Below are 27985 nucleotides of genomic sequence, written 5' to 3'. Positions count from 1 at the left end.
TATCAGAGAAGTCTATGAGGTTAGCATCATTTTCATGCAATCCTTTGTTGTGTAATCCTTCAAACATATGGAACTAAGACAGTAGAGGAGGAAAAAAAAAAAGATAAAGTAAAAAATAAACTCAAAAATTAGAAAAAGGGAGAAAATACTCCATGTGTTTTCACTATCTTAGCTCTAGGCAATTTTCTTTCAGTCTAAACACATGAAACACATGAGAACAGAATGCTTCACTACAAGATACTATATCTCATTAATTCACCAGCTAACATTTCTAAGCAAAAAAAGAAACCCCAAAAATAGGTCACTTAAAAAAAAAAGCTATTGAAGTTTTTGTTAGAGATATTAGGGTTTTTGGCATGGATCAGACCTACTGTACTCAAGTACTGCATGATCCCAACACAGCCAAAGCCATGAGAGCAAACAATTCACAGAGTGCCTGAACTTCTATTGCTGTCATTAAATGTTAAGTGGGTGTTTTCAGAATGCCTGTGTTGAGATCCTCATGGACCCTTCCATGAGATAATGTAGGACCTTAACTGGCAAGAAAATTATCTGTTGTTTTACATCATAAGAGCAATCCCAAATTTCCAAACTATCAGTCGTGTTAGACCAAATGGATGACTTATTACAGCAATCTTTTTATGATAAAGATGTGGTTTTATTAACTGGAACTGTTGTATGATGTGTGAGGAGTGCCTGAGGTCCCTTGGTTTGTTCAGCCTGGAGCAGAGGAGGCTGAGGGGAGGCTTCATGGTGACCCCTTCCAGCTGGTGATTACTAAGAGCTGTTTAATAGTTTGCAGATGACACCAAGTTATTAGGAAGGGTTGATCTGCCTAGCAAGGGTAGCAAGGCCCTACAGAGGGATCTGGACAGGCTGGATCACTGGTCTGAAACCAGTGAGATGAGGTTCAACAAGAATGCTGGATGATCACTCCTTTATTACGTACCCAAACATGGCCACGAGTAGGTTCACAAGGAGGATGTTAGTTGAGAGCATGTATATGCACACAAGGGGAATAGTAATCCACTCTGGGAAGCGGGGTTGGTTGTTGGCATCCAGTTCCACGCACAAGGGCTTGGACTCATTCCCAGAAAAGGTGCAGCGGTCAAAGTTGTAGGTGGTACCTCAAAGGGCAAGAGAGGAGAGCAAACAGTGAAACTTCTCCCTCTCTTTCTGTTGGTTCAGCCCCAGATAGTGCAACTGAACACAACATGTGTTGTGCCCTCTTCCCCCCCCACCCATCAAACATAAAACCTTCCTTGTTGTTCTCTGGAGAAAAGGGGACAAAAGGGCAGATGCTGTGCCTCAAATATTACAGCTACTTTGGCTATCTAGGCAGAAAAGAAGGCTGGCACCTAGAGACATAAGCGGTAGCAGAGGAGAACTGAACAGCTGGAAACTATTAGACATGGAATTAATTTCTCATATTAGGCCTTGCTTCAAAGGCCTCAGCCTGGGAAATGAGTCAGCTGCTGACCCCCTGAAGACCACAGATGACAGAATTATTCCTCTCCCACTCAAACAACGGACTGGACAACCACTGAAAGGACAGAACCTTCCACCAATCAGAGAAGATAGCTACCATCAACATCATCAGGGTACTGGCCGAACATAGCCAGGTATGGCTCATAGATGACTGATCGAAATATCCACTCCCAGCGGTGCTCATTCTTCCTCAGGATGCCTTGCCTGGCCACACCAAAGGCCACCATCCACACAGCAAAGAGGAAGAGGAAGAAGAAGACATCTATCATCTGAAAAAGGACAACAAGCAAATGTGTTGGCGTCCCACGTTTCATTTTTCTCCCTGATATGATGTGAGAGTGGAGAGCACGTACCAGAAAAGTCTATGAGGTTAGCATCATTCTCATGCAAATTCACAGCCACCAACATGCACGTACAGAAATAACTGACTATTCCCACAAGGGAACTTCAAAAACGTTTACAGAACCATAAAAACAAGAAATTTCAGAATACAGATTGGCCCACCATCATCAGACAGGCTTCATTCCACAAGAAAACAGATCCACATGTAAAAGCTATTTGTGGAACAATTACACCAGTAAGCCTTGCAGCCAAGTGCCAGGTGAAAGCAGCCACCACTTCTGTAAACGCCATCTCAGGTGGCTTAAAGCTGGCATTAATATTCCCAGCACTCCAGCTAGTGGTTTCATACATTTCCAGCTTTCAGTGGCAGACAGATATGTGAAGACTAGCAATATCCTAGTTAAGCCTTCCTGTTGTTGCAGACCAACCTTCCTCCAGTGACCGAAATATGCCACTGAAACATTTGAAACACGTAAGACAAAAGGCTACGAGGAAGAAAAATTTCTCTTCTGTTCTTTAATCTTTTTTTAGTCTGAAATTCAATCTTGCACAGAGGAAAAGGCCTTGCTCTTAATTAGGTCCTATTCAAATCTTAATTAATTCTGTTTAGCAGATTTAACAGAAGGAGTGAACTTGCTGCCATCAGCAGAACAGTGCTGATATGACACCTTGTCATATCATTTATTTAAATGCTCTTGAACAGCTGCCAGAATCTTACCATCCTCTGCAGCATAATAATTTTGGGTCCTAGATTCCTGCTAACGGTGAAAATATGGATCAGTCTCAGAGTAAAAACTATGTAGTCCAAACAGAAAATGACTCTCCCAGAATACCAACAGCTTTCATCAGATGAGTGAAGCCTGATGGAGACAGAAAGCGAAGAAGAGCATTGGCTAAAGCATACAGAAGTCAACATAAAAACACACTGGAACAACTGAAATGGGAAGTGAAAAGCGAATCACTGGAAAACAACACAGCTACCCGGGGTCTCAAGCCCACTCTGACCCAGTCCCACTTGATATTTATCATCAAACTTGTTAACTCCTGCTATGTTTACACACATTCTCTCTTGGCTATACCACTGCCTTCTCCTGTCTCTTTCTAATATTAACACCAAGGCACCTTTAGGTAATCCTTAAGCCTCATCACAGTGCAACAACCACTCTGCTGCACTGAGGTAACAAGAACTAAGTTATAGCTGACCAAACAATTACAATACCATCATATCTTTGTCATGGCTGTTAACCCACCCATTCGTGTAAAGCAGCTTATGTGAACCGAGGACATTCTGTTACACTACTGTAAGTAAAATTACAGTTCACTTAAACACAACACACTACAGGTCAGAGTCCAGTTTACCATACTGAATAGTCAATAACAGGAGCCAGGAAAAATCCCAAAGTACTTCTGACTATCTGGGACATTCGTCATTTTATCCTGAAAGCTTATTATGCTTTGTATTGCCAGACTTGAAGGCACTGCCTTTAAATCTATGTCCATTTAAGCCATCTTCTTGTAAACATGCTTATGCAAATCCAGACTAAGAACGGTTGTCCCAATGGCTCAGAAAGATCTGAGTTTAGGGAAGTTGACTTTGATTCAAGGGAAAGACTCAACCTCCATTAAACAAAAGAGCAAATGTTTCACGCAGGTGCTCCTCCAGTCACCTAATTATTTCTAAATTGTTAAAATCAATTAAAGAGTCAAGACGTCGTTGTATTTGTTGCCTTCGTAAAGAACAGGGAGTTTCAGGAACATGTTTCCCAAAATCTCGTGACAAGTTACAGTCAAAGCTGGAAAGAAAGGGATGTCACAGAACGGCCACAAGAGAAGACGCCACTCACCTGAGCACAATCCCTGCTACGAAGTAGAAGATTGCTAGGGTATCCATAACATTCCACAGATCTGAGAGGTACTTACTGCCATTCATATACCACTAGAATGGAAAAAGAGCAGAAAGCAACAGTCACACAGCACTGGCCAGTTACCTGAGGTGCTCATACACGAGTACTTGCTCCCCCCATCTCTCCCACTGGATGGGTAAATCTTCTGCCAATGCAACAGTAAGGTTTGTTTCCTTGCTCAGGTAATACTTTGTAAGACACAATACGTACACCAGATTGTTTCCAATTTACCCAAAGAGTTTTTTAGGAACCCAGCAATGCCAGAAGTTACTGGCAACACGTTTTTCACTGCTTACACGTCAGGATTTTCTATGTCTAGAATTCACTGACTTAATGCTCTTGCAGCGGACCGCAGACACTGCACCACAATGTGGGTTCCTGTGCTCAGAGGACACAACCCTATCACATGGATGCTGCTACAGTGAATGCTCCTGATGAAGGCTGAGACCAATGTGCTTAGGGATCACATGAATGAACACAAATGCTCCTCGGGGAGCTTTTGAGTAGATCATAGTATGCTCCAGCAAGCTGCTGCCAGTTGGGTCAAAGGAGTCTTGCTTTGACCTACCAGGAGCAGCTGAAACAATGTGGGGAGGCAGGGTCACTGCTTCAGGGCAACTGAAGCATTCAGGCTTCTCTTTCATCAGAGCCCATTCAAGTAACCTGTCCCTAGCTACATGCATGTGCTTTAGAACAAAGATGCTGATGTAATTAATTCTTCTAACTACCAGACTCTCTAACTCTAAATTACCATGCTAGTAAGAATCTCTACTGTTTCCCAGACTGAATGACCGGTAGTACATCCTGGATTGAAAATGTGTGCAACCAACTTCTGGATTCAAATCAGAGATAGTTTAAGCCACTAGTCCTGAGCTCTGATTATTAAAAAAATTCCATTACAAAGGCTCCACAGAATGTTAGCTCCATAACCTTATTCATGTTTGGAATGATCTGACTTGTGTAATCAACAAAATCAACTCCAACCCCCTAATTCACATGCAGTTGTTGAAAGTAATTCCATGCAGTGGCAGATAACTGGAGGTTCAACAAGTGCTTACAATGCTGCAGCCTATGTGGAGCATAGTCTCCTGACTCCTGGAGGACCATCAGCCCTTCATAAGGCAGAATTCTGACACTTGGTGGCTCATGCATTGCTAAAGATAGACAAGTATTTGGCAGCTAGCAGGTTGCAAGGCTCAAGATGTTACCAGATACTATTTCAGCATCTCGGGACCCATACGCACCCCTTTCTTACTATTTAAGGTACCAAAGGTTGAGCGCAGAGGGAGGACAGCAATCCTGTGACACTGGGTTGACTCTAAGAATTTCCTACACCAAACATAAGTTGCCTTGCTTTCAGTAAGGCAAAAAAAAAACAACTAGAAATGACAGTGAACTGATGTTTTACATGATGCACAGGGTCCAAATGTCTTTCACAAAGAAATGAGCACAGCGCTGCCCTATAGCTGTATTAAATGTAGCAGGCTGCAGCCTGACGCCTCCATCTGCCCACTCACCTGGATGGAGATCACATCCAGGAGGCAAAGAAGACAGCAGGAAGGGAATGTTTCTAGTAGTTGGTAACTCCATGGTCACATTACTTATCAAAGGACCAATTTTCTCCTCCATATAGTTATCTGACTGCAGCATCTACATTTGGACCACATGCAACATTACTCTGACTTTTCCTTTGATATGAAAGCAAAATCTGACACAAAACTATTTTGTAATTATTAAGGACACAGATAATATTTTGATAGCAGAATTGGACCCATACTTGTCCACTCAATCTCAGAGGAAGCTAGGGAGAAAGTATCCCAAGAAGCCAGTAGGGCTGGGACTCTGTTCTGCCTTCTGCTCTTTAGCAAAATAGCTTTGAAGTGAGGATATGAGCTTCAAGTTTAAATCCTCAGTAAAGTCTCTGTTTTAGCTGCCTCCACTCCCATAATCAAGCTGATACAGTCTGGCTGCTAGCTATTAAAGAAATCACTGGGATCTGAAGCTGTTCTATCTGCTCAGGTTAGTGAGAAATAGTGGCATCGGGAGGAAGAAAGGTTTCTACCCCTAAGCCTTTCCCCTGGATTTTTGCTGGGTCCACACAGGAAATGCATTGACAGGTCCAGAGACACCAGAACCTAAACCAGCAGAAACAAACACCATTGGTGTTTTCATTGTGACAGTCTTTTACTTTCATCCCATTTTCCTTAGCAAGTAAAGCTGGCTTAAATAAGGTACTACCATGACTATTAAAAAGGAAAAAGACTACATAGAAATTTAAGCATTGTAGCATCAACACTAAGTCAAGTCATTTAAGTTCGTGGGAGAGATCTGGTTGGAGAGTGGTCTGATTCACACATCACTCAGAAGCTCTTGTTTGCTTCATAGGGCAAGCAGAAGGCAGCTGTACACTGAAACCACACTGACATTTCCAGCACCTTGTGATTCAGGTCCCCAAAATACTGAATTTGCTTGAAAACCAGTGTTTGTTGGTGTGTATCTAGGTCAATCTTCTGTTAAATCTAGTCTCCAAGTTCTCAACTGCTTTGGCAACCTCAATCAAGCAGCCCTTAAGAAGCATCTCCAGTGGCACCAATGTACCCACATAGCCCCAAAGCTGCAGCCATTGGGACGTAAATAGGAACCAGACATTGGACAGAATGCACAACCCAGGAAGCAGTTACTCTCTAACTTTAAAGCAGACTGCACTGCCTTAAGCTATGAGTGAGGGAGGAAACCATCAAGGCAAGGCTTTAAATCTAGCATTAAACATTTTTGGTTTTCAAGAGCTGCCTACTTGTCTCACTTCATCACAAAGCAGGATGAAGACCAGCACATAAAGGATGATCTCCAGGATGGTAGGTTCCTTCTGAAAATCCATGAGCAACACGTAGGCGAAGAGCAACAGGAAAACGATGTAGAAGATAACATTCCATGAGAAGACTACAAAGGGCGAGGTGAAGAACGACACGTAATACAAGAAGAGTTTCTTACTCTTCTCCACAGGTTTTTTCCTGAGGAATTAAAAGAAGGAAAAGGTCTCAAAGCACAGCTTTTATGCCTGGAAATATTTATCAAAGTGAAAATTAGAAAGCTTGCAAAGTCTAGCACAGGATAGCAGCGTCAAGGTAATCACAGAATCGCTCAGGTTGGAAAAGGCCTCTAAGATCCCCCAAGTCCAACCTCAACCCACTGCACCATTCCCACTGACCACATCCCTCAGTGCCACACTTCCATGGTTTGTGAACGCATCCAGGAACAGTGACCCCCCACCCCCTGGGCAGCTGTGCCACTGCAGCACTGCTCTTTCTGAGAATAAATTGTTCCTAACATCCAACCTGAACCTCCCCTGGTGCAACTTCAGGCCATTACTTCTCGTCCTATTGACGTTATCTAGCAGAAGATGCCGACCCCAGCTCACCACAACCTCTTTGCAGGCAGTTGCAGAGCGATGAGGTCTCCCCTGAGCCTCCTCTCCTCCACACTGAACAACCCCAGTTCCCTCAGCCGCTCCCCATCAGACCCGTGCTGCAGACCATCACAGCTCCTATTCAGTACTCAACTGGACACAATCCTGGGCAATTTGCTGTAGCAAGGGGATGATCTTGAGAGATCTCTACCAGCCTGAATTGCCCTGTGATTCTATGATTAATTGACTTGCTTTAACTCTGTTAATGAGAATCCAATTGATTACCTGAATGAAATGAAACCACAGCCTATTAAAGGGAAAAAGAATAGACACAGTATAATCTTCCAATTCTTAGTATCTCTTGAAATCTCTCCATACCACTGCTTGGAAAGGAAATTCTGCAGGGAAAAGGAAAATACTCTCATTTGTTTCAAGAACAACAAAATAACTTAGGAATGCTATCACAGCAAGTTTGATTTAGAAGAAAAAAACCTTCAGATTAAAAACAAAATAACAATTATTCCTATATCAACAATACAGCAGCATCAGTAACAGCGTGCTGGTTCCTTAATCCAGTCATCCTTTAGTTTATCTGACAAGGAATTGAATGTGAGCCTAAACAGGCCTTGAACTGATTTATGAGGCACTTTATACTAGGCAGTATATCCACACTGTGTGAACACAGAAGCTGTGCCAAAGAAGAAGCCACTTTGGGCAGTTTTTATCATCAGGATTTTTTTCTTATTTTATTTTATGATCTACTGCTCTAAATAATCTTCCCCTCTCGACAATTCAGCCATTTCCAGGAGGGATGGAAGCCACAAGAAGGGATGCATTTCACAGCACTCCCGTAGGTTCTGACTTGCATGAGGACAGTGCCTGAGCAGTGGAGTTTCCACAGGCTATTCATGTGGATGCAGCATTTTGACAGCAAGAATATTTGCTTTTCTTCCTAAAGTCACCCAGATCACAAGAGTTACAGTGATACGTGCACCACCTTTGCACTGATACTACCTGCACCCCTGGCTGTGCAATGAATTGCTGGTCTTTTGCTTCCACTGCTAGTTCCAGGCAATTGCTCCCTCCCCAGGCTTCACAGGAATAGGTCAGCAGCTGCTCAGCTAGGTTTTCATCATTGCTGTAGCACTCGGTGAACAGCTCTGGAGGAAACAGGCAGGTCCATAAGGAGAGAAGGAACCTCTTCCAAGCCTCTTCCCCATTTGGAAACAGTTGCAGAGCTCAAACAGCAGGAATTATCCTGTCCTGCAGCATTAACACTTGTTCATACGGCACTTGCTGCATACTTGTACATAGACTTTCCAGCACAATCACACACTGAGCTCCAACTTCAGACTCAGTATTCCACCAACTGGGATGCAATTTCCCTCATTGACTTAAAAATTGGAACATTAAACCATGCAGACTGAAGACTTCTTTCCAAATTTTCAGCATGATAAAACAACATATGCACACACTTTACACATAATAGACTTGCATGCATTAAGCTTTCATGCAGAATTCGGGTTGGGATGAAAAACTGTAATATAAAAGTCACCTTACACAGGGATGGTGTTAAGATGCATTCTACACTAAAAACTGAGGAAGTGCTCCTCTCCAGCAACATATTTCCCTAGGTGTTTTTCAAACAGCTTTTAACCATAACTGCAAGGATGCATACATACAGCAATACCTTCAGCTGGTATTACCAGGTCAGTCCTGAAAACAGACTTCAGTGGTCATTTCTCTGTATCAGACCCAAGAGACCTGGATACCTTTAAGAAAGTCTAAGTGGTTTTCACCTTGTGAAGCATGAGATACTTTCTGGTAACAAGCAAGATATTTTCAGATCTGATCTCCAGATCTGATGCACAGCAATGTTTGCATAACATGGGCTGTTACACGTTAACCATTATCTAATCTGATTTGTGGATATGACAGCAAATTGCTTGACAATGCAATTACAGACTTGCCATTTGTATAAGCAGATCAGTCAAGAGAACAAGGCCATAACCTGTAATAAAGTCTTTAAAGGCAACAGTGTATTGTATTTTGCTCCAAGTTATGGGATGATGGGCCCTACCCCAACTATCTGACACCAATTAGCCTCTTTAAATAAGAAACACTCGTTACTCCAGCTCATGAGATGCAGAACTCAATTCTGAACCACTGACAACCCTTTTAACAGGAGAAACCAGAGGTCATAAAAAGAAAAATGACTGACCTAGAATGCATGATCTAGATCTGCATTCTCAATGAGTGGCAGCAGTGCTTTTCTTCTCAGAATAACAAAGGCTTAGGATGTTGTTGTTTAGAATTCAGGTTCAATATACTTTTTATCTGTAATTTATTCTCACTCCTACTTTGCAGTACTACTGCAAAATTGAAGGATGACTCCTCTCAACCCAAACATTACCAGCTCTCATGAAGAAAGTTTCTCTTACTCTACATTGTCCTTGCTATTTCAGCCTTGCCATTACAGCCAGGTAACTCTTCTTCCTAAGGAAAGAAATTCTCCACCAAAAAAAAAAGAAAAAATCCCTGAACACTCATATTTGGAGGCAAGCTGTTCAGACAGAACAGTTTCTAATGGGAACAGATGGTGTGGAAAACAGTTCTAAGCAGTGAAAATCACAATGCTAATGGAACAGGTGGCCCAGAGAAGCTGTGGGTGCCTCATCATTAGAAGTGTTCAAAGCCAGGTTGGGCAGGGCTCTGAGCAACCTGATCTAGTGAAAGATAGTGTGGGATGGCTCGGGCTATGTGATCTTCAAAGGCCCCTTCTCCAACCCAAACCGTTCTATATTTCTATGATTTCATGCTGGATAACTAGTTTTCTAAATGAAGGGTTTTTCTACTTCTTCCTGAAACATCATACTGTTCTTTACAAATCAGGCTAGCCTTCTGGGAAGTATTGCAGCAAACTGAATGAACTACATTCCTTGCATTCTGCTTTCATTTTGCATTATGTGCACAAAATAAAAACACTGTTAGGCAAGCACTGCTGTACATCAGATCTGGAGATCGCTAAAGCCAGTAACATTCAAAGAAACAGAACAGTTTCCTGATCTCTGACCCTTCCATTAAATTTCTAAAGGGCTTAAAAGAAGGCACTTACCTACTGCTCTTGTCTCATACTCATTAGCAAGTTCCTCAGACTCACCAGCAGCATTTATATCATTCTTCACCTTCGCCATGCTTTTCAGGAGCTTGCTGGCCCCAAGAGCTGCCAAAGTACAACCTCTGGTCTGTAGAGAGAGAGTTAAGTCACGCAAACCCCTCTGAAGAGGGAAAGTGATATATTCTTTAAACATTACCCCCTTTTTTGCAGCTGCTGTGTTCCCAGTCAAGACTGGCAAATGAAGATCTAGTTCCATGACACAAATGGTAACAACTATCTCTGTACTGGGTTGGTAACAACTTTGTGACCAGTCTGAAAAGTTCTTTTGTTTTTCAGTCAGATATCAGCTTTGCATCTCTGGCTGAAGATACACAGAAGAGGGTCTGCTCTGCCAGGAACTACAATCCCGTATTCACAGTACAGCCATCTGGACCAGTTGACTATGTTAGTATATTCCAGGGAGGAAGTGCTCTGCTTTGGAGACACAGTGAGCAGGAGCATCCATTAGCTTTGCATGCATTAGCATCACAGTTGCAGTCTGTGAATTATGCATTTGATGCAATTATATCTAAATGTCTAATCAAATTTAGAAACGGATTTCAATCAAATACCTGGGATCACAATGCTTTCATATTGCAGAATGGGGGGCACTTAGCATTCAAGATTGAAAACAGACAAGAAAATGTAGCTATGTGTAAGTACTAGTTTGGACTGCTGACACGTATCTAGCATTATGGAAGGAAAGTATGAAATCCAGGCCCAAACACAAAATGGATAACAGTAAATCTACTTACTAAATCACCTTGCAATTGTCTACCACAGTTCTATGGCCAACAACCTGAAGATGAGGAGCATCACTGTGCTGTTTACAAACAGGAGCTAAGAACAACTCAACTCACTTGTTCCCAGATGACTTTGGATAACTCTTTCTTATTCTGAAGAACAGACCAGATAAACAGAGCTTGCAATGGATGTCTTGTGATAGGACACTCAGTCTGAAGAAAAAGGAAAAAGCAACAATTCTTCAGACCAAAGTTCAACTAAACTGCTTTCTGGAACAAGTCCTTAAAGTTCTACACCATCAACTTCTTTGCTCTAGAGCAGATTGGTACAAAATACCACGGTCTGTACCAGGTTATAAGTTCTGATTACTCATGCCCAGCTAGCACCTCTGTACTGGACTCTGCATTTATGTTGGTTTCAATTACAAGTATAGTTATGACATTGATATGTCATGATTATGACTGCAATAGAAATTATTTTAACTCAACATCCAAATACATCCACCCATTTTGCTCATAGCTAAACAATCCCTACACGTATTGGTAAAATGGGACCATATGTTAAGTTAAAAATAAGGCTGAGATTGTTAAAAGTAAATCCTGCTATACTAGAAATAAAACATAGCTTTTCCTTTTTCTTTTTCCCCTCCTTTTCAGGGATGCAAAATGGAAATCACTCACTGAAAGATGTATCTCCAGCTCATGCTTGTTATTTTTATCATCTCTTTTGAGACCTCTCCGAAAGTCTTCAACCATCTTCCACACAAACGTGAGGAGTGCATCATTATAGGAGTTCTTGGCGATTTGCAGGTTCTTGAACACCAAGCTGCTGAAGTTGTTGGTGTACAGCTCTCTAAGGACCTCTGTGGTAAGGAATTTCCTCAGATTCAGACCATTTTCCAGAAAGAGACGAACAAATTTGGGCCTGTCTTTCACTAGGGCTGTGAACATGACATCCTGCAGGTCAGCAGACTGGGAAGAAATGGAAGAGTAAATATCAGGGGTCGTATGGGATGTGAAAAGCTTACCTAAGGGGACTGATACCTGTAGCTAACTGCCACATTTTCCTTCAGGCTGGCACACTTTCATGAGAAACAGTTTTTCACATATGTAATTGCACTTGTTGGATGGCCTCAAGCACTTCTGGCATGACCTGTCTACGATACCAGCGCAAGGAGGAAAAGGTGGTCTTAAGTATCACCACAGAGGGTGGGACGCTGAGACACTGGCTGCTGTTACCATGTCTCTCTTTCCCCTTCTCCCCTGGCCCATATCACCGTACTCAGAAACCATCTGTACCTCCCAGTTTCGGTCATTGGTGAAGATCTCATCACTGGCCAGGTCCAACTGGTTCCACTCCAGCAGCAGCTTCAGCTGCCCATCCCAGTTATCTCTGTTATGTTCATTGGTGCTGAAAGCTGCTGAGGAGGAACAATCCTCTAGGTAAAAGACCAGAGACAGAAGAGCTTCTTGGCATACTTATTCATCTCTGATTTCACGCTCTGCTCAACAAGAGCCCTGTATCAGGCATCTTTCCCCAGACTCATCTATATCTTCCTGACTGGGTTTTAGAGGATTCTCAAAGCTTACAGACACACCTAGTGCCTCATGCGTACATATCACACCTTCAGTTTCACACACCATGCAGAAAATGGTACTATTTTGTTATTTTTATTATTTGTTTTAAACTCATTTATGTCCTCAATGCTAATTTCAATAGGGAATTTTGCAGGAGAAAATTAAACGAGCACAAGTAAAACCAAATGCTAAACCAAACCCATCTCCCACTGGGACAGTTACTTCAAGTTTAAGAAAATGTTGCATGCAAAAGGACTGATGGTTTCCAGGTTCAGCAGAACACACAGTTTATGAAAAAACATTTGCACAGGGCAAAACCCTACTATTCAGAATCCCAGAGTAACCCATCTTTGTCCGCCTGTTTAAAAAGCAGCACACAAAAATACCACACACACACAAAATGACAGAACAGAAAGACAATTACTTGCCTTTGTACAGAGCAAAAGAAATGGCATTGCTCACAATTTCATCTCCAGCTTCTTCTGTTTTGATAACTGTCAGTAAATGAGGGTTCTCAAGGACTTCTTTGATCTACAAAAAGAAGTTTCAACTCAAAGCAATATAGAATGTTTAGCAGCTGATCTCCTAGAGCCTCTTTAAAAGAAATCTTCCATCACACTGTAGCCAACTTCCTTCTCATCAGTCCTGTTTCCAAGTACAGTTGTTAAAATTTACACAAGTCCAGACAGGAGCAGATGAGGTTTAAGCTGCCGAAGTCTAAGATTAGTTTTCCTCTGAATACAGCAAACATCCCAAAAAGCACAGTATCAGTAATAAGGAACTACTCTTAAAGTATGACCGACTGAATCTCTATCTGGAGCTTGCAAACAACTTACAATGGTACATACATAAAAAATAACTAATATTAAATAAAGAGGGGAGAAAAGTGAGTGAAGGGGACTTACAAGAAGCAACCCATCATTTTCCACCCCCATTACGAACATGCAATCACTTCCCACCTTCTGCTCCCTCCTATGAAGGCAGGAGACAATTAAACAGAAAACTGAGTCAGACCCTATGATAAAGCACTGGCTTTTAATTGAGGAAGTCAATTAACCTAAGTTAACAGACTACAGGGCAGAAGTGTTGTTGGAACAAAGACTTCAGAAAAACATCAAGATTTTCCTAGAGCTCCATTTTTTTGTCCCTATTTAGGAGGGCAGAAGTATATCTAAAACCAGGTCAGTCAGAAGATCAGGTAAATGGAAAGTCAAAACAGTTTCCTGAGTTTGGCCTGAGCAATATAGGAGATGCTCTCCTTAGTCTCCAGTCTCCCCAGTCTCCAAAAAAAGCTCTTGTAATAAACAGTCAGCATGGCAGCTGAATTCTGAGGGTTCCATCTGTGGTCAAAGATTTAAAAAAAAAAAAAAGGCAAACGAATTTGCTGGTGTATGTGCACTGTTACATCTTCAGCTGCATTACGTGTATGCAGTACATGCTGCTCCCCCAAAACCTGGCTGCTCCTGACCTCATTTCCTTTCTACCTTTCTGCAGCTTTCAGCCTCACCAGCTCTCTACAACAGCACATACTACTTACCCATTTGATCCAGCTTTCAGTCTCCTCTTCTGAGAGCCTTGAAATGGTGCGAGGCAGGTGCCTCAGCAAGCTCTCCTTGACACATGAGGAAGTAAGAGTGTCTTCTGCTTCCATCAAGCTAGCTATAACATCAGCTATCCGTCCAGAGCCTTCCACAACAACGCAGGGAATTTTACTTTTGATGGCCACATGGATAGACTAGGGAGCAAAGAGGAAAGATGACGACTTGCAGCACCACTGTGCTATTCAAAGAATACTATTCAGGAAGAAAGCCTAGTAATTTTAGTATAGACCACCCCTTCTGTGAAGATGTTTTTCTCAACATCCGACTTAAACCAACAGTCACTTCTCTTCTATGGACAAGTGTTGCTTAAGTAACACTGAAGGTGAGTACAAGGGCTCCAGCTTTATTTGTTAGAGGAAAAGCCAATAGTCTTACACAAACAGACTTCTGCAGCATGAAACCTGCTGATCACTTTGAGCTGGTCAAAGACTCAGTTTACTCCTGCAGAAGATAGGTTTTGATTTTATTTATAAATGAGCAAGATGGCAGACAAAGATGTCTAAGTGTATTATTAACACTAATGAGTAAACCCTATGGTTGGCATGAACCCATCCTTGAAGCATCATCCAGTAACATTTCAGAGGATCCTCCTTCCATGAACGAAGCATTTAATTTGACGTGGCTTTTATCATACTGATTAGATAGCTAGTAAATATGTTATGCATCATGGTGGTTTGATGTCTCTCCATACAGGCAATCACAATGCTTCTCAAACAGCTGTTCTTATACAGCATTCAGTACAACTCCTTCAGTTGTAGTAAAATCCTCTCTTAAAAGTTGGCTGTTTGAAACTAAAAGAAGACAGCAGTTACAGCAAAGCTTCACTCTAAAACTTGAATGGATGCTTTCATCCTGTCTTTATCTTTGGACTTCTGATTAGCATATTGAACTCTGCATCTGCATTCATCTACAGTATGCTTGTGGGCAAAACTAAATTAATCACACAAGTAGAATCAAACACCAGGAAACTTACAGAAAGGCTGGGGTAACAATTTCACAGAGCGATACAGACTACTTGATTAATGTTAGCAATGAAATGGTAACAGAGACTGTGCTCAGAATTACTAGGAACATTTTTTGTCACCCAGTTTGACTAGCCTCAGTATTAGCTCACTTGTTCAGCTCTCTAGGTTTAAACTAGATGTGGCCCACGGTTCACAGGATCAGCAATAAGGTCAGCTTTTGCAGGCTTTAAACTGGAGTATCTCCAACATAAGCTGATCTTTTCAGTGTATGAAATGAAAACACTAATCTCCACTGAACAAGTGCAAGGCAAATTTTGGCAAACCAAACCATCAGATAAACTAAAGGTCAGTAGTGACATGGCTGACAAAGACTCTTCTGATATACAAGAGCAACGTTCCTATGTCACTCCTGGAAAAAGTGAAAGAAACAAATGAAAGAAGTAAACTCACTTTCAAAGTCTCTTTCCCTCCTCCTTGAGCAAAACATACAATTGGAATCTTCCCACCGTAATTTGATTCTGTGAAACAGGCCAAAAGAAAAAAAGATTCAACCTGTTAGTGCAGTTTGACCAACCTGTTTTCCTCAGTTCAACAACATCATTTCTGAGTTGTTCATGCACTCATTTTGATACCAGTTTACTGTTGATTTTGGTAAATCTATCAATAACAACTTATTTTTAATGAAAACTCAGTTTTGCTTAACATTCTGCTAAGCTGGCATCAGCCTTCTCCAGCTTTTTTTCTTCCTAGCAATCATAATTTTAGTAGCTATGAAGCCCCCAAACATCTGATTTCTCTCTATTTACCTATTGCTTTGATCATTTGGAGTCTAGATGCAAGGTTCTCATCAAAAGTTGAAGATTCAGAACTGCTGATTCCACATTTTCAATGGTAAAGGAAAGCTAAGAACCACACGACTCCAGCTGGTTTTTAAGAGACACAAAGTCAAGAGCAGCTGCCAAGGCCTTTGTCTTTTTCCTTCTTAGCAAAGAAGGGACAAAGAAGAAACTGTTTATAAGCAGGATGCAGATGGATCATCACTGATATCTTTTTCAAAAGCATAATATCAGCTCCTGTGTAGCTGTGCTTCAGCAACCTGGAACTCAGTGCCAGTTGGGCCACATGCAGAAGTCAGTAGTCAGCTTCCAAGAGAAAGAAGAGTAAGAAGGGCTGCATTGCTAAAGCAGATTATTTGTTGTGTCCTACAGAGGACTACTGTCACATAAAAAATGGCAATGAGGGGAAAGAGATGGCTCTGAAGAAGACTGCTTGTTCTTGAAAGTGCTCGAGATGAAATGCAGATAACACACTCCTCCCACTTATCATTCAAGGGATGATTCTACTGCTTTTTCATTCCTTGGAATGAGCACTGAGCCCCAGAGCAAGCAAGTTCCAAGGAGGAGGAGGTCTGCAACCTGACATCCACACCTACCTGGGATAACTCGCTCCGAAATGTACTTTTCTAACTGAGTTCGTACTTCTGTCTCTATCGTTGGGTGCCCATGGGTGCCATTGTCAACCAGTAAGAGATGGGTGTGATTATTATCCAGGCAATAGAGGGGATCTCTCTTGAGATCATCCATTATGTAATGAGCCAAGTTGTACCCCTAGAATCACAAGCACAGTGTTTAACAGAAAAGCAAGGACAAAGCATGCACAAGTTTTGAAGGTCAAACCAGTGGCAGCTGAACCTCCAAACACCAGTTATTCTTTATCATTTAGGAGTCCTGACTCCAGACACTAGCAGTCCCAACAGCAACAAAAGATTGTGAGAGAAACATCATAGAAGAGCACAGTAGAAATATCTTGTTTTCTTTACAAGTACAGATTTGAGATGATCTTCCCATAACTTCATTTCAGGTAATGGAACAGAAAGAAATTAGTTCAAACAGCTTAGTCCTTTCAGAAGTTCTGTCAAGCAATGCAGGAGGCAAGTATGCTTCCTTCAGCCACTGGAAACATTAAATCTGCAGAAAACTCACTTTCAACACATCAGAGAATTGCAGAATTTGAGGGACTCGAAAATTCTGGGAGGGTCCTGTTGAGATCATCTAGTCCAATCCCTTATCATCTCAGAGCCCTCAGTATACTCATCAGTTTTCTTATCTAGCTGGATGGATTTTAGATATGCTTGTAAGAGCTAGCTTACACAAGATATAAAAGGAGATGTGCCAGTGTATGTGACTGATGGGACTGCCTCAACAGGGACAGGTGGCACAGGGTGTCTTAGTTAATGGGAATCCCCACTGTGGGCAACTACGCAAGGATTTCACAGCTAGAGTGAGTGTGGAAGAGGTATTCCATAACTGTCAGACATGAAGTTAGAGCAGCTGAACTTGCATGCAGGCATGCTAAGCCCACAGCTGGAATCACTAGCTGATCCTCCCCCCCACCAGACCTGATATTTGAGACCATCTTGCATACGAGAACACCTTAGCACCTTTCTGATTTGGAAAGAGCACTTGGTATTTCATCTCCCTGCAACACATGCTGAAGAAAAGCTGGGCCCAAGTTGAATTGTTTCAGGTACACAAAAGCTAACTGTTGTGTTGCTAAGTTTGTTGTTGTGTTTCTACACAAACATTTCATTGGAAAAAAAAGTCCAGCAAGCTCAGGTCTACCATAACATAATAAGAAGACCTCTTTGCTAATTGCTCAAGTCAGTCATCACATAACTGATAGCATCAGCTGAGCCCATCACTGCTCAGAGCAGCAGTCAAGGATGTAATTTGCATAATTTAGAGCAGAGCCCTGTCATTATTTCCCCACTGACTCATGCTGTTCATGCTTCTTACCTCATTATCACCACTGCGAATCAGGCTTTCTCGGTTGGAAATCATGCCCCAGGCTGCTATGCCAATAGCCACCACATTCTCCTCGGAGCTCAGACTGATGGTGTTATCTCTGACCACTTCCCCAATGTACTTCATCAGCCCATAATGTGTGCCTCCTGTGAAAATCCAGGCCCCTGGGGACAATGTGGAGGGATAACATGGGAGGATACAGTGGAACACCTTCCCTTTCAAAGACCACAATCCCACTCCCACTCAAAACTTGACACTTTGAGGCATTTATCCTTCAGTTAAACATAAAATACAGGCCACACAGCCTACCTTACGTTGCCATGGGCATCCGAAGGACTAGTTCTCAACTCTGTAACTTACAAACTGATAGATAACATTTGTCCCACGCGCACCAGCCAAGCAGAAACAACACGAACACTCTGCTTCCCTGCTGACCCTCTTAGCTGCTTTCTCTCCATCAGCCTTATGCAGGTGTAGCAATACAAATCCACGTGCAGGTCTTTACCTTTGGACTGGGCAATGTAGATCAGCCTGCTGAATATCTTGCGCATTCGGGGCTTGAGCGCGAAGTTCTTTGCCCCTCCAGTGACAGAGATGACAAGGTTAGGGGTTTTCAGGTGCCAGTGCTGTGTCATGAGGTCATAGAGTGTTTCAGGGTCTGTGTCACATGACAAACGGATGTACTTCAGTGAGAAAAAATAAGAGAAAAATAACAAGAGATAAACACTGATAGCTGGAAACAGACCAGGAATTGTATTTTCTTCTCTATCGTACGCTCTCATTGCAACAGCTGGTGGGCAGCGAGTGAACTGATGAAGAATCAGAGCTTAAGTATTTATTTCTTCCTCTAAGGCATCTTCATATTCTCCCTACAACCTACAGCATGGTATTTCTGAGGTACTTTCCTCTACTTGTAGATCAGGTCTAGAGATAAGGGATGGTCTTAAAGCGGAGCACTGAGTGGTAGCTTACAACCAGCAGCATAGTGAAGAACACAACTGCTCATCTCAAGTCTCCCAGCTCTGCCTTTTCAGTCCCAAAACTGCAACTTGGGTGAGCTGCAGTGCCATGACTGTACCCTGTGTTCTGCCACATACATCTTCAACTGCACAGAAGATAAACTGCATGACACAGGAAACATTTGCCACTACTAGTGAAAGTCATTGAGTTATAGAATCACCAAGGTTGGAAAAGACCTCCATGATCACCCAGTCCAACCATTCACCTACCACCAGTATTTCCCACTAAAACACATCTGTTAGTACAACATCTAAAAGTTTCTTGAACACCTCCAGGGTTGGTGACTCCAGCACCTCCCTGGGCAGCCCATTCCAGCACCTAACCACTCTTCCAGAGAAGAAATTTCTCTAACATCCAACCTGAAGTTCACTGTCTCTGTAACGAATCGACATCCTAAGAATCAGTTTGGTGTGAACTGATTACAGCCGTGACAGCAGCCGTCTGGCAATCTGGCAAGCACTGTCTGTGTTTGTCTTAGCTTTAGCTTATAATGATGACAAGTAGCTATTCTGTGGAGACTGAACGATGTATGACCAGAATGAGGGTGGTGTGGAAGAATGCTGACACCAGATGGCACAGGTAGCAGTCTGTAAGAAGAAATCAATGGGCAATAACAGTCAATGTTTGAGTGTAAATGCGTGAGGCAGGTAAAAATAGTTTTAGAAGTGAGAAATCCAATGGAAATAACTGCATAATTCAGAAGCATTGAGAAGAAAGAGCACAAGCACAAGCCTTGAAAAAGATCTACAGAAACAACTCCTAGCATCTCATGCCTAAGGAGGAAAGGATCCCCCTGACCAATACTGAAATCCTCCCTTCAGAGGCCTGAAGAGTCACTGTAAGGCTTCCCAAACCTTCCACTCATAGACCTCGGATCCACAGGATGAACACCAAGCAAGTCTGAGGTACAGCAGTTCTAACTGTAACAAAATTACATCAAACTCACAGCAAAGTCTGAACAGTCTATCAGGATGCCATAAAGAACATAGATAACTGGTCTCAGATAGTCCTACCATCCCTCCATTTATGTAAAAAAAGCTCAGTTCTATTTTTTCTATGCTAAAAAAACACCTTGAAAGGCATTCAAATTGAATCAAACAACACACTCCTATGTTCTAGGAAGGTTCCCAAGCCTAGTTCCTGCAAATGGTTCAGAACAGCCAGTGCAACTCCTATTAGCTCTGTAGTAGAAGGCATTTCTCCTGTACAAGGCTCTGAACCCCACCATCCACCTGGCTCTTTCCACCTCCAGTCCATGCCAGGCTGTAACCCGCTCAGCTGAATGCAGCTTGCTATTTCCAAAATCCAACAGTGCCATCTGCCTGATGTACCCAGCTAGTGCATGCCCACAGACTCGAGGACCATCACACATAGGCAATAACAGGCGTCTCTGCAGCTGAATTCAGACAGGTATTCGGCAAAGCAAGCTTTTATCCAGGCTGAAGGCCGCCAGAACATTAAATACAGAAACTGCGTGTTCTTGGATGGCACAGCTTCTGAGCAATACTGCAGAAATAAACGAGCTGAAGGAGGACTTAGTAAAGGTAGACTTTTTATTGGCCTGTTCACATCTGGCATCTCTACCACAATATTGGTGTGACCTTGGGAGCGGGATGCAGAGCGTAAATCTTCCTGCCCCTCACTGAAGAGGGTCTTCAGTTACCTTGGATATGGGGGATAGGGGCAAGGAGAAAAAGGTGCAGGGGAGGAGGAGAAAAAGGAAAGGGGGAGGGGGGGGGGGGGGGGGGGAGAAAAAGGTGAGTGGTCAGAAAGCTCTGCAGGCAGCAATGACATGCCATGCAATGGTAACACCATTAAAAACACAAGTGATGATGTGATGATTTTGGAGAACACCAACCAGGTACGTGCATGCAGCTTCTGTACTGAAGAGCACAGATCCTCAGAAAGAAGGTCTTACGTCCTTCCAGATGTGAAATCTCTATGATTATTATCTCCCAAATCCTGTTGCAGCTTCAACAGCAAAGCATGTTAGCCATGTTCCTGCCCCAGGAGTCACACTGGTGCGCAGTCTCCCACCATTTTCTTTCTAAAGTGTAAGTTTATCCACACTGAAAAGGAGCAGCATTCTAAGAAACAACCCTGCCTTAATGTTAAAGTCAGGAAAAAAAGCACCTTTATCAGGAGCTCAGTCATTCAGGCACTTAAGCTTACTGTGCTGGGTTCACTAGTAAAGATGGGTAAAAGGGTGCTAAGTCGTGCCTCAACACCATCACGTTTCAGTAGCAGTGAGAAGCACAGAGTGGGCAGTGCAACAGCACACAGATACACTTCATCACAGACATCACAGGTCGAGCTGAAACTATTTCCTCCAGACTCCAAACAAATTCTTCTGTCACACCTGGAAACACCTTCACACACACATGCACACACCAGTCTATAAAACAAATAACACAGAAGAAATTGTTCCCTGTTCCAGCTATCACAGCTAAAGAAACCATCTCAGCTCCTTTCTAGCCTAACTCTTCCCATTTCTTTATGAATAAAATCTACTTCAGCTTCACCTTCCCTGTTTTTAGGAACCCCCACTGGCATTGGATTCAGGACTCCCATGGGGCCTGACATTTGCCCTTCAAGAAGATGACTTACCTTTCCTCTCCTTTCTATATTTTCAAAGTGAACGTCCCCAAAGGCATCGGTAGGAAGTTCCTTGGTGTGCTGCTTATAATTCCACTTTTCATCATCATTGATCTGAGTGCCCTCTATATGTTGACTTTCAGGGTATCCGCACTTACACAAATTGCCCCTGGAAGAAGAGTGAATGGGCCTATGTGACTTCTTTCCTTACCTTAACCCAAGTTAAAACATCAGCAGCTTAATTTGAAAGCCGACAGGACACTCAGAGTCAGAGCAGGTTTCAGCATCAGACACCATCAGATGACCTTATCAGCCACTAAACTTAAGGGTACAAATAGTTTCTTCTCCTTTCTGCACTCTTAACCAGGTAGGAAAAAGTTACTGTTCTGTCCATTATAATCATTTTCAACGTAAATCCAGGGTCTGACTGGTCTAATACATCGTCAAATCAAGAGGGAAAGGACATCTGCTTCTGCTCTTGCACTGCTGAGTAGCAACAAGGCAACTCAGAATCACCAACATATCCCTCCACACAATGATGACAGTTTGGGAGCACAGGTAATACACTTCTTACTCCTCTCAGTCAAAGGTAGCACAAAAAGGAAAAGTATAGACATGGAGGCAGGGACATAAATAATAGCGGGCAGATTACAGGGATACGGCCCAGGTGTGGTCAAACACTGGAACACACTTCCTAGCAAGGCGGTCGATGCCCCGTGCCTGCCAGTGTTCAAAAGGCATTTGGATAATGCCCTCAACGACGTGCTTTCAATTTCTGATAACCCAGAAGCGGGCAGGCAGTTGGATCTGATCTTCTCTGTAGATTCCTTTCATAAAAATGAATCTTATAATGCATGTTATATTTGCACAGCATTAAATTTATGTAATTTATAAATTACAATATAGAGAGTGTGTGATCAAAACACTTTATAGGGCTGGGAGAAGCACCCCAGGGTACCTATCCTACCATTAGAATTCCAGTTCTTCTGACCACGACTGAACAATATCCCAGACATACGCTAACAGACCAAACAAGCAATGACAACCAGAGGACTTGTACAAGCAAGACTGAGGTGAGGTTGCACTGCTAGATTCAGACTCCTGAGTCTGCTTCCCAAACACCCCTGCCACATGGCTTAGCAAGAAGCAATACCCTCAGCTCCTGACACCCAACATCTGCAACACCAGAGGAAAATGGCTGCTTACACTGACTTGCTGTCTTTTGTAAAGAAGACACATTCTCTCTTCTTAAAGTTTTCTCGTATGAAGTTGACCAAATCCTTGGGGGGAAAAAAGAATTACTTTCAGCAGGTTATGAAACAGCACAGACTTCAGTAACAGCACAGTCAGTTCAAGCACAAAGTGAAATTGGTGTGATTTTCAAGTCTGCCTTCTCATAGTGGTTGGCAGGGAGGAAAGAGAAAGCATTGAGGGAAACAGACAAAACACAGAAGACAGCTAAATATCACAAACAGGCACTCAAATGAAAGAGTGATATCAATACTTTTCTATCAAGCACAATATAACAGAACGTGGGGCTTCCCCCCATAAAAAACTTGAACACCAAAGCAGAATTTAAACCCTACGAATTGCTAGAGAGCTTACTTGAATTTCAGCAGTTGTAATCCAGAAGACCCACATAGAAAACATCTTACTTGAATTCAGTGGCACCATGCAGTCAGCTGTAGACTAGAGAACAACTCCATTTGCATGGATGGTTACAGAGGTTAAACCTGATGATACTTTCCAAACTCTGGTTAACTCTGGTCCGTCTGACTGGGAAACCTCCATGAAAGCAAAGCTGACACATCGATGAAACATCTCCCAAGTTTATCAGCCATGTCGTGATACTCACGCTGTCATTGCACGACACATCTATGCTGCGAGACATGCTGGAATTGAGGAGCCTGGAACTCTCAAAATTGCCATTTCTTCGGTGCCTCATGGTGCCTGCAGAAACCTGGAATGGCATGGCAGAGGGGAAAGGCTCACTGCCATGGTCATTTCCTTCAACAGATAGGATCAGCAAGGACAAGGTGTCCTGGGAGGGGGTAAAGGGAGGGCTTATTCAAATTCAACATAAAAACTTCACATTGAATTGATTGCTAAAATGTGAAACTAGCACTCAGAGGAAATCTTTTCTCCTATTTCATTCCACAAGAAGACTTTCGTCTTTCTTTCCCCACTCAGAAAGAATTCCAAGTCAACATGCTTTGAGAAAGGAACGTATATTCCGTCACATACATCTCACTTCATCCCAACATTTCTCTCTTTCCCTGCCATCTCAGATGGGCACACTATGCTATTGAGTGCTCATATACAATGAGCAGCTTCTTAGTTTGGTGTGTAATACTAATAAGTAACACTTCCAATCACAGAAAATGAGCCACCATGTAAAAAGAAGTTGGGCCGGGAGGACACCAGAAACTTAGAGCAGATGCAGCACCACAGCACCTCAATTCAGAGCCCTCACATCTGTCAACTGCTCCACTAATGACAGCCAAAGGATGCAACCAGAAGGACAGTAAGTAATTTAAAGTTCATTAACACGTCAGTCTCAGTACCAAACACACTGCAGTTACCCTCTAGAGCATGTAAGGGTGCTGGCTTCCCTCTGTGGAGCAGCCTCAGCTAAGGCACAGAGCTGCAATCTCACTGCTTTCAATGCTGCCTTTTCTCCTGCCTCTGCTCCCACTGTGTACACTGGGTTTGTGTCTCAGGTGATACCACAAGGAGAAAAGCTGGCCCCAGGTGCAGCAGCGCTCATCCTCCAGCTCTAAAAAATCACCCCTGAGTGAGAATAGATCATTTCTGAGCACCAGAAACAACCCAGTGGAAAATAAACCATTTACTCACAGATTTTATCCAAAAGCACAACTACCTTGACTACCAGTCAAGGACAGCTGGAAGCAGCAGTCATCATTAGAGCAACTCCCAAAGCAAGAAAAAGGCAAGTTTTCACAGAAACATTTGTATTTGTATTTCACTATCATTATAAAAAAGCAGATAACACAAAACTGGATTGTCTAAAGCAACTGCAAATGCACACCACCTCACTTATTTAGCTGTGTGCCTGATGATTGCATTGGGAGGCATAGTTATAAAGAATCCACCGTGCAATTCTCGTTACTGCACGTGATTTATTTTTGATGAGAAATGTTTATAAGGGCAAAATTCAAAACAAAAGATCCACGGGGAGAAATGAGTGTTGGTCTGGATTTGTGAAGCATTTATTGGCCGAGCTTTACTTCACTTGTTGATTTGCCTTGTAAGTTAACATTGAAAATGGACCATGGGCATAACTGTAAGCAGAGAAGATTAAATAGAAACAAGGGCATTAAATTATTCATTCGGAGCACTAAAGAATTTCAAGTTTGTCTCGCTGCATTTGTAAATAATTGACAAGAAGGAACATGCTGCAAACAAAGTGAGAAAAGTTAGCGATGGTGCAAAAGAACCCTGAAAACCAGAGACAAGCAAAAAGGATTTGCTTGTGAGTTCATGTACTGAAGAGCTGTGCTGATAGCACAGTGTTCAGCTGATATTTGAGAGAGAGACTTGTTAACTCCACGAGTGTCAGAAATAACAGCAGTTGTACATGCTGCAAGAGATGTGACAGCTATAGCCTCTGCAACAGGCAAACACAATTCACTTTTCATCATGCTTCCAATCCACTAAATAGATAGGAAGACATTTTTTTACAGCACAGACTACTGCATCAAAGTGTAACTGTTTGGAACCAGCACGTTCCAGAGAATAATAGCCCTTAGATAAAAATCAGAATCATCTTCTAAGCTGTACAGCTAAGTATAGGGCTTCCTCAGCACATAAAGGAGCATTATCGAAGGAAATCTCTAGCCTGGAAGCAACCAATGGAAAAAATAGAACAGAAGTGGTAAACAATAATTTTTAATAGAGGTTTTAATAAACAGGCTTTTAAATATATTGCCTGCAATTGAAAAGACTCGCTTCCGTTTTCAGAAAGGTTTCAGACCAATCTAACCACTATTTGCAGCAACAGAATCCTAACAGCGGGCTTTAAGCAAAGTCTTCCAAACAGGAAAGAGTAGTGCTGAACTTCAGAGGTGCAGCAACCTCAGTTTCAGCATATAAAAAGCACACACTCTTAAGCAAAGGAAAAACAAAGCCTCACCATGTATGGGTGCAGAGCACTTACCAGAGTCTCCAGAATGTGCCCCAGCAATTCTACTGAAATCATTACTCAAAGAGGAAGGTTTTGATATACTTCAGCTTGCAAAGCCCCACCTTTTTTAATCTGTGTCATGCTTTCCTTTTAAGGGAGAGCACAGACAACAAGAAAATGCATAGGAATAATCAATGGCAGGATTACTTACCTATTCATTCACCAATAAATAATGAAGAAAGGCATACTTGCAGCAGGATGCAGGAAATAAATAACTGCTGCAGGTTATTTGCAGGAAGTGGAGAGCTGTTTCTGTCCCACCTGCTGCCAATGTACTCTAGAAACTGATAACAGTACTGCAGCTGATTTATCCTACCAACAGCACTACTACAAAGCCAGAGGTGTAAGAATAAATAATCAGATGTTAGTGTATCAAAAGATAAAACACAGTTCTAAAATCAACATCTATGAAACCATCCACTTTGGTAGAAGTCATTTCTACTGGCATGAAATTCACAGCAACTGCTTGGAAAGCCAGGTTGCTCCCAATCTGCTCTCTCTGCAGTAGGCAGAGCTCCCCAGTGCGCCCATTTAACCACTCACTTAGGACAGATGTAATGGTGGGGAGCGGTCGTGTGGTGACAATGAGGATGTGCAGCAGGAGGAAGCAAACTGACTGGCAGGAGGCAGCAGCAGAAGAGGGAACAAATCTGCTTTTTCCATTCTGCTGCCTGGCCCCAGAGCAATCTGCGATGGAGATTGTTTTATCCAAAATTTCGTGTTACCTCGGCACATTTGCAGAGGTCTTCATTTAGAGGCTTAACTTCACTCTGCAGTTTCATAGAATCGTATCACAGAACCACAGAACAGCTTGGCTTGGAAGGGATGATCTCAACGATGATCTCTTTCCAATCCCCCTACCATGGGCAGCATAGCTAACCACAAAATCAGGTATAGATCAGGTTTGCCCAGAGCCCCATCCAACCTGGCCTCAAACAGGCAGCTACCATGGACTTCATTGCTCCATTTTCTTTCCTTCTTGACTTGGTATCCAATTAGTTCACCCACAAAACAAGGAACAAAAGAGAAGGAGAAACTAAACATTTAGACACTAAAAGCTGCTAGGATCACAAAATGATGACCACGTGGAACTCCAGGTCCTCACCAAAGCCATACAGCCTGTAATCATGACATATGCATGCTACTTCACCTCTTTTAAGACCTGCTACCCCATGAAGTCTATCCAAAGCTGGTAGTAAAAAAATGATTCAGAGTTCAAACCATTGGAGGCAACTACAATTTGCAGTTTTTGTTCTGAGCAATGTCAGACTGAAGGAAAAAGTTTCCTTTGTTTCATTTCCTCCCAGAAATGTAGGATGCAGTTTCACCATCCATGAGAGAAACTTCCCTTAGAATAGCACTGGCCACTGACCTTCTATTCAAGTCAGGAGGGAGTTAAGGCTGCTTGCTCTACGTGTGCACTCAGCTCGAAGACATAATTCATCATGATCCACTACCCTTCAGAAGCATAAGAAAACAAATCAAAGACTTGCAGCTAACTCTCAGAGGGAGCTACAACACTTCTGTACATCTTCTGCCTGGGAAGAATGGCTCTCAAAGCAATTCCTGGTGATGTTCTGTATTCACAGTCACATTTCACAGGAACACAGTTTTCAGAGGCAGCCAGAAGCAACGTGGTCATGCACCCATAATAGGGTAGCACTGAAGATGCATCTTGACCTGTGGCTTATGCCTGCATTGAGTCCCTTAGCCACAGCCCTGAGAAAGCAGCCCAGCTGACTGATAGTTCTCGAGATGAAGAACGAATGAGTAGATAAATGGGGAGCTCAATCCTTTGTTTTAAAAAGCAACTTCAGAATTGGGAGACAAACTCTTTGGTCTGGTCCTAGGTATAGGAAAATTGGTGAAGAGGTTTTAGGAAGACTTTCTGGTTCTCAAATGTAGTAAATTTATCTGTACCTTAAGTAAGGGAGCAGGCCCCAAGCATAAGACAGACAATATTAAGCAAAGACAAGAACTACTTCCCTGACAACAATTTGTACTTCCCAGTATTTCTGCATTCTTTATCCAAGAATACACCTCTAAATATTCTAAACCCACACCAATTATTTCAAGTGGTAGCAAATACGTTAATATTTACTGTATTCCAGTAAAACAGGTCTCTATTTCCACCAGAGACTTCAATGGAAGCATGCTAAACTCCATAGAGTTTGCTGT

At 42.5% G+C, this 27985-nt stretch overlaps 1 protein-coding gene across 15 annotated transcripts in view; it reads right to left on the bottom strand.

The window, feature by feature from the left end:
- The window catches only part of TRPM8 (transient receptor potential cation channel subfamily M member 8), a 111143-nt gene that overhangs the window by 8101 nt on the left and 75057 nt on the right, over nt 1-27985 (bottom strand). For 12 of the 15 annotated variants that reach the window (XM_048954207.1, XM_048954199.1, XM_048954195.1 and 9 more), the window contains 20 exons: nt 23459-23563; nt 22810-22883; nt 21616-21772; nt 18494-18671; nt 17980-18152; nt 16617-16791; nt 15635-15702; nt 14156-14353; nt 13047-13149; nt 12340-12458; nt 11722-12012; nt 11158-11253; nt 10256-10385; nt 8155-8300; nt 7426-7538; nt 6529-6745; nt 3675-3766; nt 2549-2690; nt 1586-1757; nt 950-1127 (listed from right to left, as the gene is read on the bottom strand). In XM_048954207.1, the coding sequence (XP_048810164.1) occupies nt 950-1127; nt 1586-1757; nt 2549-2690; nt 3675-3766; nt 6529-6745; nt 7426-7538; nt 8155-8300; nt 10256-10385; nt 11158-11253; nt 11722-12012; nt 12340-12458; nt 13047-13149; nt 14156-14353; nt 15635-15702; nt 16617-16791; nt 17980-18152; nt 18494-18671; nt 21616-21772; nt 22810-22883; nt 23459-23548 (2912 nt within the window). In that variant the 5' untranslated portion in view covers nt 23549-23563. Of the gene's footprint in view, nt 1-949; nt 1128-1585; nt 1758-2548; nt 2691-3674; nt 3767-6528; nt 6746-7425; nt 7539-8154; nt 8301-10255; nt 10386-11157; nt 11254-11721; nt 12013-12339; nt 12459-13046; nt 13150-14155; nt 14354-15634; nt 15703-16616; nt 16792-17979; nt 18153-18297; nt 18389-18493; nt 18672-21615; nt 21773-22809; nt 22884-23458; nt 23564-27985 lie in introns of those variants that run through there. The other 3 variants (XM_048954203.1, XM_048954209.1, XM_048954210.1) reach the window with 3 other exon arrangements.

Source organism: Lagopus muta, chromosome 8, assembly GCF_023343835.1.
Source record: "Lagopus muta isolate bLagMut1 chromosome 8, bLagMut1 primary, whole genome shotgun sequence".
In the NCBI taxonomy this organism is placed as follows: Eukaryota; Metazoa; Chordata; class Aves; order Galliformes; family Phasianidae; genus Lagopus; species Lagopus muta.
The sequence above is the reverse complement of the archived record's forward strand: the minus strand, read 5'-3'. Positions and strand labels throughout refer to the sequence as shown.